The following is a 14,869-nucleotide window of genomic DNA, read 5'->3' on the forward strand; positions in this document are numbered from 1 at the left end:
AAAATCTCAAGTGTGTCAAAGTGTCTCAAGCAATGTGTGTTGTGAATTGGCTCTATATAAATAAACAGAATTGAAATGTCCCTGAGTGGCACTAGAGTGAACCTAAACATGGCTGTGACCAACCAATCTGACTCGGCTTGAAAGGTTCTGCAGAGAAGAAAGGAAAATACTCAAAACAGGTTTACTGAGTAAAGCAGGTATGTCTTCACTAGGCATGTGAAGATATACCTGAGATGACTTAAAGGTGTGATTGCAACCCAGCACACCTCAGCAATATGAGTTTAAGATATAATGAGATCATATGAGTGTAGAGAAAAAGATGCTAAAATAAATCAGTAATGCAACAAAATCAGAAACATTGAAGGAGTGTGAACACTTTTGTTGCCGTTATATTTACATGTCTATAAAACAAGATGAGCACTTTTACACAAAATATATTCCATTTTCTTTTCTAATCTTATGCAGACATTTGATCATATTTTAAAAATGTCTTTACACCAGAAACTATCAAACTATCAAAATTTGTTTTATATTCAGTCTCATTATGAACAGTTTTCTGATCATGATGACGGCAGAAAGAAAAATGATAATAACCAGTGGTTGCTTTAAAAACGAAACATCAAACATCTTTAGAAACTGAAACCGAGTCCAGAATCATGAGCAACAATCCAGTTATCAACTAAACCATCAACTGACATTTCCTTCCAGATTGGAGTTTTTAAAGTTTTCTTAAACTTTCGTAAAATAAAACCCATTTAAATTTAAATATTCTGGCTTTTCAAAATTCTTGCGAACCTCTTGGATTATCATAATTAGATTGTGAGTGTTTGTGGACAGCTCTATGCCCGGTCAAAGGTCGTCTTTACTGTTTACTGTTATATTTGTGATGAATCAAACAACCTGCTGTTATAACAGATGGACCTGCTCTGTTCTTTACACAGAACGACCTGCCGCCCTGCTCTGACGTGGACGTTACAGAAATGTCTCATCTGCAGACTCGAGATGATAAAAGTATTTCTTTTATTTCTTGGAAAAAAATCAAATTTTTAAAAATAATTTTTATTCGTGGCTTAATAATGAATTAGATGCAATTTTAAAGTTTTTTTTTTCCTCTATGTGTGTGTGTGTGTGTGTGTGTGTGTGTAGGTGTGTGTGTGTGTGTGTGTGTGTGTGTGTGTGTGTTTTAAATGTTTTATGAACACATCCACATGCTTTTTGGAAATCACTGCTGCCAGTCTGCAGGTCATTCATCTGTAAATATTTGCACTTTGGTTAATATTTAATTCCGCTCATTACTGCATCTCAGTGGCTCTGAGAGTATTCTGTGAAACGCTCCAACAGTTTCCAGAGAAAAAGCTTCTTTGTTTTGCAGAAAGCGGGTTGAGAGCTGCTGAGGACAGCGTGTTGGAAACGCAGCCTTGTTACACCTGCAATATCAGCTGTCACACAAAGTTCATGGGAACTGTTTGTTTGCTTTGGGTCTCAGGTGGCGGGTTCTGTGGAAAATAATGACAAGCTCGATGGCCTCCACCACAACACGCCGTCAGTCACAGCAGCCGTTTAGGAGAACCGTTGAGCCGGTTTCTTCAGTGAAAAACTAAGATTTCACAGTCCGCCCTGTGAACCTCCCAGATCATTAGCTTTGTGTTTTTTTTGTTGCTCTTTGTGGACTTAACCAAGTTGAGTCCCATCAGCGCGTGCAGCAGTCCTAAGAAGATCAGAGGGATGGTAATAAGCAGCTATTTCTGAATTGGGACAAGGTACGAGCCTAGCATGAGGAGCAGCGGCGGACCCAAAAAGCTTTGTTCTTGTTCCCATTTAGCCGGGATAAATGGGACTCTAGTGGAGACGGGTTATGATGGATGAAGTCTTTGAGATGACATGAAGCCATCACTGCAGATTTTCTGAGCCTTAACAAACCCGTCCATCACGATGGAAGGACACAGGTGTCTTTATGAGTCATCTCGGAGGTCTGAGTTTGAGGCGGATTAAAAAGGAAGCGGGGAGATGTCCTGTTTTTGTTCTGGCTGCCATGCGAACCCTTCCTGTGAAAGTTTACTCGTATAACTGTCTCCCCTCCATGTCTTTGAACTCTGCAGTCATAATTTCCTGCTGCGGGGATGTTTTTATCAAGCAGCGCGCCTTGCCTCCAGCTATGATTTGTGATCTTAATATAACTTTTAATCATTTTTCAGCTCTCAGCCCATCATTTTAAATGTCAACATTCTTATCCGTGAAAAGTGTTCAAAAATCAAACAGGGGAAAAATAAAACAACAAACGTGTCGGCGTGTGACCTGCATGTTCATTCTGCAGGTTTTCCACCCAGTTAGGACTAATTATTATCCAGCTTTATGCAAAAGTATTTACTCCCTTACAGATTTGTTCTGTTTTTGCTTTTTTAATTCTATTAAAATGTAAATTTAAATGGACCCTATGTAAAAAGTAGTTGAGATGGTGTAGAGTTTCAGTAATTACTTTGCTAGTAACTGCTTTTCACCATTGTGAGATATTTTCAGCTTTAGTTCTGTGAAAGTATGTTTGACTGGGAGAAAGAAGGAAAGAAAGAAAAAAGTTGTTACAAACTGACTGTCAGATATTTTCCTTCAGGATTTTCTGATAGAAAGTTGATTGTTCCCTCAGTTCGGGAAAATAGCCCAGACCATGATGCTGCCACCACCATGTTTGACTAACTGTAATGTTCATTGTTTGAAATGCTGCGTTAGCTCTCTGGTTGGTGCAATGTGACACATACTTTATGAAATATCTCAAAATATCCTCCAAGTGTCTGATCATGGAGGTGATTTTTTGTTTTTGTGTTGGTCAGAGTATAGTGTTCTTGATGTTCTTGATGTTCTCTTGGAGTCATTTTGGTTGGCTGGCCTCTCCTTTTTTCCTTTCCTCCTTTTTCCCAGTCTGTGGATATTTTCTCTTACTTTGATTCCAAAGACTTGGAAATAAATCTGGAAGCTTTTCCAGGCGGATGGATTTCGGTCACCTTGCTTCTCGTCTGTTTTAAGATCTCAATGTGGTGTGTTGTTTTTCTAAAATGCTTCGTGTTTCCAGAAAGGTTCTATTGAAGTGATTTATTGACTCTCCAGGGCAGGTATTAATCAGACCGGAGTGGAGCTATTGAAGTTGGACTCAACCTTCCAAAAAATATGATTAATCACGGGTAATAAAAGATTTAACTAGAATATCAATTAGTTCTCCATGCAGGGCCCAGTTGGTTTGGACAGCTTTTTTTCCTCATTATTTGAAAACTGCTTTTGACATAAATTATTATTAGAAGGAATCTGTAACAGTTAAAATACTGTTCCATTGTTTTGGAGTATAGGAATCTGCCAGTTATGATAATATTCTTTTTTCCTAAATAAGATGTTTAGGCTAGCCTCTTTTTATGGTTTAATTCTCCATGACTCTATTCTATAAAAGTATAATGTTATCTTGCCATGTGGGGAACAAAGACTAGCAGAAAGCTTGTGATCACAAGTGAACAAAGCCGGATTTTCTCTGAACATCTGTTGTTCACACACTGTCTGTGCACCAAGAGCTGCTTTTATCCCACATTTTGTCACCTCTTCGGAAAACATTTGCAAATAGAAATAGTGGGTGTAACTCTGTGGATAGTTTTCTTTTAAGTGGGGAAATGAAACTAAATAATTCCCATATTTTTAAAAAAACTTTTGCATGAATTTTTTACACCTCTAAATGAATGATCTTACTTCCAGGTCTGTGGAAAGCAGTGGGTCCACAATCTGTCCCATAAAAGTGAATGAACAATGAATTCACACTTGCATTGGCTGCTTGTTGAACTGTAACACATCAGCTGTAAACACAAATCTAACACAATAAATGAATAAAGCTGTCGCATAAATACCATAAAGCTCTATTAAACATGCATTAAACAGCAAACCTGAAGTGATTTGGATTATATTAGTGTTTCATTTGTTTTATTAAAAATCTGGAGATTTTTTTCCTTGTGATCCTTCCAACTTCACATTAATTAGTAAATCTCCAATGGCATCTTCATTTTAAATAACTGGAGTTTCATGTCTTACATTATTAATTTTTGACAGCTTATAATTAGAGCTTCCATTTTTAAAGTCTTTATCTTCAAAATAAAAAAAAATAAATTGCTGCAAAATCAAACCTGATTTGCTTCTAACACTGCGACCAACCCATCAAAAGCTGAATAAATCCAAGTTTTTATCTTTAGAACAAATACTTTATGGCACAATCTCTACCTCCAGACCTGTGCCAAATCTACAAAATCAAAAGATGTAAAATGATTTTCATGATCAGAAGCGTGATTCTATATGGATGCTCTTTATCTAAAGTAGAAGCTCAGTTGAAGCATGGAAACTGCTTGATTTTTTCCCAGTTCTCTGCTATGGTTGTTGCACAATTCTCTTGGTTCTTTGATGTTTTTGCAAAGAAGTGCCATCCCTTTTATATCAGCCTTTGAAGTCGGTCTAGTTGCAGTGCATAGTGATATATAGCACGCTGTTTCTTGGCTGTACTTAGTGTGGTCACAGTGAGATACTGCAGCAGCACTGCGGTTTATTCTAATATCACTGGCTTAGCTATTCCATTTGATGTCTCAACCTGGAGTTTCCAGAAGTGATTGTTTAGCTCCCAACATCTGGCTCTTTAATCACAAGAAGTTGACATGATTGTTTGAAGTTGGAGCTCAAAGCAGCGCCGTTTTCTGACCTTTCTGGGAGAGCGGCATCGGCAGCCGTTACAGGTGAGCCAGGAGATAAAGAGTCCGCTGGATGACTCTGATCCATGCACTTTGTACCACTAGAGAGCATCAGAGGGCAAAGAAATATGTGAGGCCTTCATATTTAGCAATGCGTAGTTTGAGTGAGAGGATTTCTCTGAGGGGGGTTGGTGTAATTTAAAAGGTACAGCGCCGTGCTAAATATAATATTCCTTAAATCTTTTCAGATTATGTCTGGCTACAGCACCAAACTTTAATAGTTTAATAGACCTACACAATAATGCACATTTATGAAGTGGGAGGAAAATTATTTAAATGCATCCGACAGCTTTTTTTTTCCCTTTTTTATCCTAAGTATAATCCAGTTTATCTACCACTGGATTCGTTTTCAACATCATCTTCAAAAATCAACTCGCTGGTAAATCAACATGAATTCAATTCAATAGTTTTTTTTTTTATATGTAGCACCAGTTCACACACACTGAGTTTTCAGTAGTTCTCATATTGAATATAAATGTAGCAACCAGAGTGGGAAAACACCGGCCTGCATTCCGGACCAAGGGTTTCCAACCTGCGGCTCCGGAGCCACAAGTGGCTCTTTGGAGTTTCCTCGATGGCTCAATTTGAACTAAAATAATGAAAAACATACTTTTTTTTCATTATTTTCAGGAAATGCTAACATCCCATATAAGCAAATGCATTTATTCTTTTTCTTCCACAAAGTTTATTCTAAAACCTAAAAATAAAAATAAAATGGTGGTACTTCAAAAATAAGCTATTTCATCTAGATATTTATAAAAAAAACAAACTAAGTTTTATTATTTTAAAAGATCAGGTATCATTTAAACAAGTTTTATTTAGCCCACTGAGGGTGAAATTGGCTCTTTAGATGAATAAACCCTAAATCTAAGAATCTGTGGAAATTCTTGTTTTCTGTCTGGTCTGAGATTTTACCTGTTTTATAAAGAAGGATGAGCAAAATGTTCTATCTCATGGCTCATGGGGGTCTCATGATGCAGACCACATGTCAGAAAAAGTAAAAAAATACGGATTGTTTTTCTTCCATTTCTTGATGCATCTTCTGATGTTTCTGTTGTTTTGTTGGTAGATTTATAAAAAACTTTATAAATACAAAAAGAGACTAAAATAAGTTAATTGTTATACTAATGTGATGGAACCATCAATATAGCATTTCTTCAAATTATTTAGTTTAGCAGATTATGTCAAGATTTTTCAATCAGTTCTAATATTCAGATATTCTTGGGGACACTCGAGCAGCACAAAGAAGGTCAAACAGTAACAGCAGGAAGCAGCTTGTGTGCAGAAAATGTTCGGCTCCCATTTGGTTTGGGATGCTGTTTGAAGTTTGCCACGAAACGGAGCGCGCTTTATTATGAAGGGCCTGTTTTCAGAATTATGCATTCCATCACAGAAACCGTTCTGCACTTTGATGAACAGCTCTTGGTGATCAGTGGGAATCCTGATCACAAAGCAAATGTCATTTGGAAGCGATTAAACAATCAAAGATACACATAAACCCAAACCTAAAAATTTGAGTGTGACCCTCGGTGAGCTTGCGGTTTTCAGTCAACAGCTTCGTTTCCAGGTAAATTACATCCAGAATCCCTTCAGCTACGGTTCACACACTTCAGATGAGAACAGCTTCAAGCAGCTGACTTCAAAGTGGAGCTGCATTTGTCTTCTTTGGCTTTGTAGCTCAAAGGATGTATTTTCAATCATTAATGCAATTTGTGGTGTTTATTTTTTATTTAAAAACCCCTTGTTATTCATACATCGCCAGTTTGGAAGGCTTCCTTTGATGATTTTCAAATTAGTGACTGATTAACGCTTGCTTAAGTTGTTTTCCTCTCGTTTTGAAAAATGTTTTAAAGTGGAAGAATTTATTTGTAAGAAATAGACAGTGGTTAAAAACCAGAGCATCCAGAAGAACCCTGAAATTATTTTAATTCTAAACGTCGTTCTGCCAACCTGTTTGGACTTGTTTATGTAAGATGACTTCATGAAATATTTGTGTTGATGAAATATTTATTGTTGGACAGGAAGCCATGTCAAAATCATTATGCCCAGTAAATATTAAATTTAGTGGAAGTGATAGCTGACTTTGTGTTAGAGATACATCTCCGTTTATGAACATGTTTCACTGACAGTCTGTCAGAGCTTCAGTCTGGAAACGTTTTCCAGGCCTGAACATTTATTTTACTGTCTAAGGGATGAAAAAGTAGATTTTCTTACATGAATTTATATTAAATCTCTCTAATTTGTTTTTTTTTTTTTTTTTGCCACATCTCAGCTGGATTGCATGTTTGGTTTTAAATAGTTTTCTTTCAAATATATATTTTTTACATAAGGGAACTTCGTCTCCCATGTAAGGACCATCAGCAGTGGCGCACCCCAGGGGTGTGTTTTCTCCCCACGCATCTTCTCCCCAATACAACACATATTTGCAATAATTCAATCTTGTTTTACACTTTATAAAAACTCTATATACACAAATATTACAGGAAAGGAAACTGAAAACATTTTATTTTGCCTTTTTGATAAATTTATATTTTGAATGTTGTTACTGACAGCAAAGAGGAACCAAGTCAAATGTTTTGTTTGTGTGAACAAACTTGGCAAATAAAGCTGATGGTGATTTTGAGAAAAGGTAGCAAAAACATAAAATTTATGATTAAAACTAACTAGATAATATTAATGTTTGAGATTTCTAATTTGAGTTGTCAAAAATTTGATTTAAAAAAACAAAACTGTTTTAGAAGCTAAACTCAGCATCTTGTTTTCAGGATTTATAAAACATAAATGTAATAAAAAAAAAATCTAATCTGAAAAAGTCTGGATAATTAAATGGACAGAGTTGGAAACCTGAAGCTGTTCCATTTGTGTGAACAGCCTGGAAATGAAAAATCCCAAAATATATCAAGAGTGAAATTAAAACCAGCTTGACTTTATTTATGTATAAACACAACATAAATTACTGTTAATGACTTGTACAGACATTGATTCGGTTTCTTAAAAAGAAACAAAAAAACTGCATAAAACTCTTGGATCATTTACAAAAGATGGTGTCCCTGTGATATCCAAGACACACCTGTGCTGCTCCACATCCTCAACAAAGTTCATCACAACTTCGCTGCACTTTTTTTCTCCCACATTTACTATTTTAGGTATTGAAACATCTTTTTTTTCCATTTAAAAGCATTTTAAAGAGAATATGACATTGATGTTTTACAGTGCTAAATCTGGTATACATAGTGGTTGTCTGGTGAGAATAAACATCAGAAGTCTCTTGGTTTTAAAAACAAATATTTGCTTGAGAACGCTGCTTGCTCTAGGAACGTGGATCCATGAGCCCGGTACTTCTAGAGAAGTGCAGGTATGCATAATGTAAACATTTCCTCTGTTCCATTGACACCTTGTTCAACCACACGTTTCCAGATGAAAACATAAAAAAATCAAACATAAAACACCTACATAAGCTCAGCGTCTGGTTAAAAACATCCAGGTTCCTCTGCTTTGGAGTCCCGAGTCCAGAAGGCTTGTGCTACAGAGGAACTGACCTGTAATTGCCATGTTAAGGCTTCGTGTAGTTGTACATTTACTCTGAAGTCTGTAGGTCACAATGCACAGCATTGCTTTTGACCTCTTTTTCACTTGTTTCTTTTTTTATTTTATTTTTTTACAAAACAAAGCCACACTCTGTACATAACAGCAGCTGTTTCATTTCTTCCACATTGATTTCACTACCAAAACTGAGTCTCTTTGGCAGGTAATGCACCTCGGATTGTTACCTTTTCCCAATCTCACTTTGCCGCAGGAAATGGATGTTGTTGGCGTTATCTGCTAATTCCGGGTACTGCTCGATGGAAAGCACGTAGTACCCGTCGTATCCCAACACTTTCCCACCACTCAGCAGCTGCCTCTTCTCCCCCTCTGTCCAGGGGCGAACCCCCTCCTCCCCGTCACGCACCCGCTGCTGCTCTCGGGCCCACGCCCCCGCCAGGGCGCGTTGACGTGCAAGCTCAACCACCCGCACTTTCTCCTCGTCCACCGTGGAGCCGTAGCGGATGTGAAAAGCCAGAGCTCCGGCGCGGATCTCCACGTCTGCGAAGCGGCGAGTCCTGCTGTCCATGACGGTGGTGGACTGGGACACCGTCACGTTGATGCCGTTCTCCAGGGTCTTGTGTCCGCTGGTAAGGTGCAGCGCGGCGAGGTCGGCGTCCGGGAGGCCCGGCTTCACAAAGAAGTGTGTGTCCCGTCCTTCTATGGTGAAGTGGAGGTCCTCCAGGTAGAAAGCGTTATTGAGGATCGTCGCAACCTTGATGCAGTCCTCACTCGCCACGTTGAGCGTGTTCGTGTGGACGCTGCCTTTATATATGGCAAACATAACAGCTCTTCCGATGGGAGACTTTGCAGCCGAGAACCACAGCCAAGGCTTTTCACCTCTTCGACCTCGGCTGAGATGGACTTCTGGCAGCCGCTCGAATGACAAGAGAGAATGCGCTTGTCTGGTTACTTCCTGCTGGACCCCAGAGATAGACTGTAGGAAAAGTGCAGTGAAACGTTAACGCCTGAACATGGCAGAACCCGACTCTCTAGGCCATTTAGAACCAGCTACTGCTCGGCTTCACAGAGCTGCTGTTTTTTATCCCTATTTGAGGCAGTGGTATTTTTAAGCCATGTTCTTAAGTCTAATGTAGATAAATCCCTGATGATTTTCTTTATGTGAGTGTTAAGGTTTTAGACTAAGGATTTCTTATTTCTTGCATAAATAACATCAAAGACGGTTTTAACAGCAGCATTTCATATAAAATTAGACAGCATGAACACATTTCAACTATTAACCAAAGGTAGGCGGAGGAACACACTTTCTAGTTATATGATTATAATTATTATACAAAAATAGACCAATTAAGGTGGATATTCCATGAAATACATGGCAGGCTAATTACGGGATGGCACCTTCAAGACAGCGAGGTAAACAAAGTAATATTTTCTATATTTTCTATGTATCTGTTTGGTAAATAAAAGAGCTCGGCGTTTTACCCACCGGCAGGTCGTCCCACAGCTGACTCTTCCTCAGCTCATAGGAGGGCATGCTCAGATCGAACTTTGGAACGGGAAACCCGGGGATGGTGTTGTGAAGATGAAACCCAAACGTTACAAGCCAACTGTTCACATCTGCAGAATCAAGAGAAAACTTCATAAACTCATGACTCCCATCCTAACTTTTGTAAAAAAAAAAAAAAAAAAAAAAAAAAAAAAAATGCAATATTTAAGTAACTATTTATCCAACCAGCCCAGCCATATTTGAAAAAGTTATTCCCCTCTTATATCACCACCTATGATTAATTACGTATGATTAGCCAGATTTTTGGGTTCAATTTCACACAAAAAATTGGATTTTGAACCAGAAAGTGCCAGACAGGTTTTATTGACCTCCATAAGCAACAAATATTGCCCAGTATAAAGTATTCAGCAACACATGAGTGGTATGGAAGTTCGGTACGCCATTTTATGGTCCGGCGTTTTAGTGAGAGCGTTTGGACCCAAACCCCTAACGTTGGGTCATACCAGGTCAACAACGAGTTTGACGCCCCCTGCTGGCCCAGGAATGGAGCAGGACATGTCGGTTGTATGGGGCACTTTAAAAATATAACCAGATAAAATATCGTACCAAACTGCCCAACCCGTGCTGTACCACTCAGTGGAAAAGAGGCATAAGTTACTGACAGCTCTCTGTCTGGAAAGTTTACTGAATATTTGTTCTAGAGAACCACAAAAAAAGAAACAATTATCCACAAATGGAAAACATATGGAGAAGTGCAGAACCTGTCCAGGTGTGGTTGGCCCTGTCAAATTACTCCAAAGCACATGAATGACTCACCAGGAGATCACATGTGAACTGAGACCAAAGCTAAAGCTCTGCAAACCTCACGGTCTCCAGCGAGACTAAAAAGAGTTCATGAGATTTCTAAGTAACTTAGTCAATGTTCAAACTTAAATCTAATAGAAATGCAGAGGAATGACCTGGAAGGTGGTATCTACTAGAACATTTATTCTGCAAAGAGTCAAAATTACTTCAAAGTGATATAAATCACCCATTGCTACTTATCAGATAACTATATATTTATAATAAATAAATACTGTTATATTTAACGATATTTATTGCCAGATAATTTGGTTTTAGGGGGTAGTTACTTTTTCCTAAAAGGCCAAACTTTTATGATTAGCCTTTTTCTTTAAATTCAGTTTTCTCAAGATGTCTCTGATGATCTGAAATATTTAAATGTGACAAAAAGGTCAAATTGAAGACAAGTATAGACGTGTGAAAACTTAAATTCGGCACCGTGTATCTGAAAAATACACAAATCATCCTCATCATCATCATCATCATCATCCAGCTGACAAATCAATTAATTAACAGCTAATCTGAGCAAACTACCCATTGATTTTGTTCACTGGAGAACAAAAATATGTTCTCAAAAAATTACAGTTATCAAAATTCTCCTCTTTAAGAAGAAGATATCTTACCTGCAACATACTCTTTCAGTTCATGGACTTTGCTGATAGGATTATTATTTCTGAACATGTACAAGTTAAAAGGAGCCGGCTCTTTGGCAACCTTTTTCCAAGCAGAGATATCTGGAATCGTCCACCTGCCAGACATGATATCATAATCCTGCTCTCCAAAGTGCAGCAGTTTAGTCAGAGGATCATACAGTCCACCATGAAAGCCCAGCACCAGCTGAAAGTCAGGGTTAGAGTCGAAGTAGATCTCACCGTACGCGGTGTACTGAAGCTGTTTGACCAGAAGGCCGTTGCTGGTGAAGACGGCCAGAGGTGTGCCGGTGTTATCACAAGCAATGTAGAACTCTTCTCCACTGCTGATCTCCATAGCAAAGAGATGACCTTGGAGGTCGTAGTAGAAGGAGGTGATCTCTGAGCTGGAGTGGTTGTATACATGGGTTATCCTCTCTGGGTAGCTCAAATCTGCGTAGAAGTACTGCAGGTGCTGGCCCAGACTGGTCTTGGTTGAGACTCTGCGTCCGAGGCCGTCGTAGCGATACTGGATTGTCCAGCCGCTGCTTTTGCTGTAGACCCGCACCAGGAGTCCTTTGGAGTTGTACTCAAAGATTTCTGCTCCTCTCTGACGGAGGAAGCCGTCTTCGTCCATCCTGTACTGGATGTCTCCGAGGCGGGTGATGCGGTCTCGCAGGTCGTAGCGCAGCGGCAGGAGCCGGCCGCTGTTTCCAGCATTCAGCAGGTGCAGATTTCCATTCAGGTCGTACGTGTAGCGCCACACTACTTTGTCGTTTAGAAACACGGTCTGCAGCTGGCCGTCCACGTCGTACTCATAGCTGTATTTGGTGGTGTTGGCAAAGGGACCGATTTTGAGTTCTCTCTTAGTGACTCTACCTACATCGTCGTACTGGAAAGTGATCCAGTACATCAGTGAACGAAATATCTCATACTGGATCTCCTTGATGCGTCCGTGTGCATCAAAGTGCTTTGTGTACGTCATGACAGCCGTGGAAATGATCTGATTTATGTCATAGTAGATGACACCAAACTTCCCAAACTGCTCGATCTTTCCTGAGATGTCGTCAAACTGGTACAGGTCGATGGGTAGCGGCGTTTCGTTGATGACGCCTTGGACGCTGGTGACACGCAGGCTGCTGTCATACGTGTAATCGAAGCGTGCATTCACCATGCCATCTTCGCTGAAGCGAAAAATCTGCCGGTCCACCAGGGGACCAACTTGGCGATAACGGATGGAGCAGATGAAGCCCTCGTTCTGCAGGTTGACGGTCTTCAGCACACCTGCCGTCTCGTCGTAGGTGAAGCTGACTCTCGTGCTGTCGTACAAGATCTCGGAGATCTTGTTCTGCCGGCGGTATCTGTACAGAACTCTACGGCCGGTCCCGAGGTGAGCTACTCTCAGCAGGAGGCCGTCTTCGCTGTAATCCACAGCCACCGAGGCGTTGCTCTCAGGTGGGTGATATAAGTTCCTGTAGTAGCCCACTGAACGGATGGTCTGCATGGTGTAGCGGGCCACGCTTGGCATGGTGACAGCAGAAAGTCGCTCGAGAGAGTCGAACTCAAATATGTACTGCCGTTGACTGTGAAGCAGGAGAACCATAGACTGAGGGGAAGAGAGCAAAACACAGTGTTCTTTTTTTAGTCGCTTGCCTGCAGAATATATTTTCAAAGCAAGGCGGAAAGTATAAATTTTCTGGTTTGAGGAAAGGTGAAACCTTGTGCATAAAAAATGTAGAAGGTAGAACTGTGACGCTTGTGAGACCTGAGCTACTTGAGTTGCACATTAACAAATCAAAATTACAAAGAAAAAGGGATATCGAATGTGCTAGGTTAGAACTTAGCTAAAAACATTTAAATGAGATGCAGTCTGATTTGAATGTAATTCTTACATACATACATCTATCAGCAGTTTATTAACTCCTGGTATCCAGACAGCCCGCTTAATCAATTCAAAGAATATGCAGTTTTTAGAGTGTGCTCTGTCTCCCAAAGTCTCTCTGTTAAAATGTCATGCCCAGTCATCCGTCGCTACACTGAGGTTTCCTGAGCCCCTTGTGCTGCCAGTGTCAGTGTTGACATGGCCTTTCTAGGTCATGCAATGACAGGATGGAGCCAGAAGTGACTGGAGAAAGAAATATTTGCATGTTTTTGTTGCTGATCATCCCTGCACAATTTTAAACACAGTCTACAAGAAATGAGGGGAAGAGTACATCCAAGAGCTGCTGTTTGACATGGAACAGCAAAATGCACAGATCACCAATGTATTTAGCTTTTATTTATTTATATGCATCTTAAATAAGGTTGAAATATTTAACAGTCGATATCTGCAGGTGAAATAAGTAGCAAAAACTGGAAAAGAGCTGAACATGGAGCAAACAAAACCATCCTGAGTTATAATATTAACATGATGCACCTAGTAATAAAAATCAATACATTGAAAATATTTGTTACAAATTTTGACCTAAACAACATTTTCTGTTACTGTCATTAAAACTAATCACAAACAGCATTTTATAGGTTTTAATATCATCAAAAATTCTCCTTGAATTTAAACAGCGTGACCTTTTATTACACGTCTTACTTGTGACATGAAATCCATGTTTTGAATAGTTTTAGTCAAAACTAAAGTATAAAAAACACATTAAATTTCATATTTATATAAACAAACATCTCATGCATATTTAATGCTGCTGTTTGTGTGGAGGCGACGCCCTGGACTGCACCGTCTGCATCTGGACAGACCTAACATCCTCCTTATGTCTCATCTTAAGAATTTGGCTTGTTAAGCCAAAGACGATATTTTGGGAGCATTAGTTCTTCCCAAGTGATTCTGAACGTAGAGCTCACCGTAAGCAAGAAAAGTTTGATCTGATTTAACTTCAAATGGTTTTGTGACTTTCTTTTTGGTGTATGTAAACTTCTGGTTTCAGCTGCATGAGTCTGCTGTGTTTCGGGTGGAGATGCTGTGTTTTAAAGTGTTTATGACTGTGTAGCACATTTAGTCCATTTTCCACGATGAGCAATGCGTTGTGAGGTAGGACATCCTGCTGCGCTGCTCCCGCTCACCGCCTCACACAAATGTTGAGAACAAATGTAATTGTAGCAGTGGTAATTAGCCTTACTGTTTAAATCATGTTGAGGCCTCCTGAACTTAATTAACCCTGACATATATCAGAGAAACAGCAGGGAAACTTAAGGTCCACATTTATCTTCTGGGGTAAAACTATTCTGCTGCACAATATATCTTTCTTATTATTTCTGCTGGTGATGCGATTTTCTCACCTGCTCAAGGTAGGTGTAGCTCCATATCTTCCCATCTGCAAACACCTTGGAAATCAGGCGGCCTTGGCTATCGTACTCCAGCCTCTCGGTGGTGGGGCCTCTCTGTAGGGCACTGATTTGCCCAGTGCTTGTGCGGCTCACATTAACTGGCAGTAGCTTACTGCTGGGCACCCACAGGACCGGGTGGCCCGCAGTGTCATATATAATCTTTAACAGGAACTTCCTGTGGTCGTCGTAAATCTTCTCAGTCCTCAGGGTGCGATCGTAATCAACAGAGAGAATGTTCCGTCCATTCACCTGTG

At 39.7% G+C, this 14,869-nt stretch overlaps 1 protein-coding gene across 1 annotated transcript in view; it reads right to left on the reverse strand.

Annotated features, from left to right (window-relative positions):
• Positions 1-7,668: 7,668 nt before the first annotated feature.
• LOC106929536 (teneurin-3) overlaps positions 7,669-14,869 on the reverse strand; it is a 116,539-nt gene continuing 109,338 nt past the window's right edge. Inside the window, exons 22-25 of the mRNA XM_088009672.1 lie at positions 14,568-14,864; positions 11,277-12,888; positions 9,793-9,923; positions 7,669-9,282 (exon numbers count right to left, since the gene is read on the reverse strand). Of these exons, the coding sequence (XP_087865798.1) occupies positions 8,530-9,282; positions 9,793-9,923; positions 11,277-12,888; positions 14,568-14,864 (2,793 nt within the window). The 3' untranslated portion in view covers positions 7,669-8,529. The remainder of the gene's footprint in view (positions 9,283-9,792; positions 9,924-11,276; positions 12,889-14,567; positions 14,865-14,869) is intronic.

Source organism: Poecilia mexicana, unplaced genomic scaffold, assembly GCF_051168715.1.
Source record: "Poecilia mexicana isolate PSO_F unplaced genomic scaffold, ASM5116871v1 scaffold_10, whole genome shotgun sequence".
Taxonomy (NCBI): domain Eukaryota; kingdom Metazoa; phylum Chordata; class Actinopteri; order Cyprinodontiformes; family Poeciliidae; genus Poecilia; species Poecilia mexicana.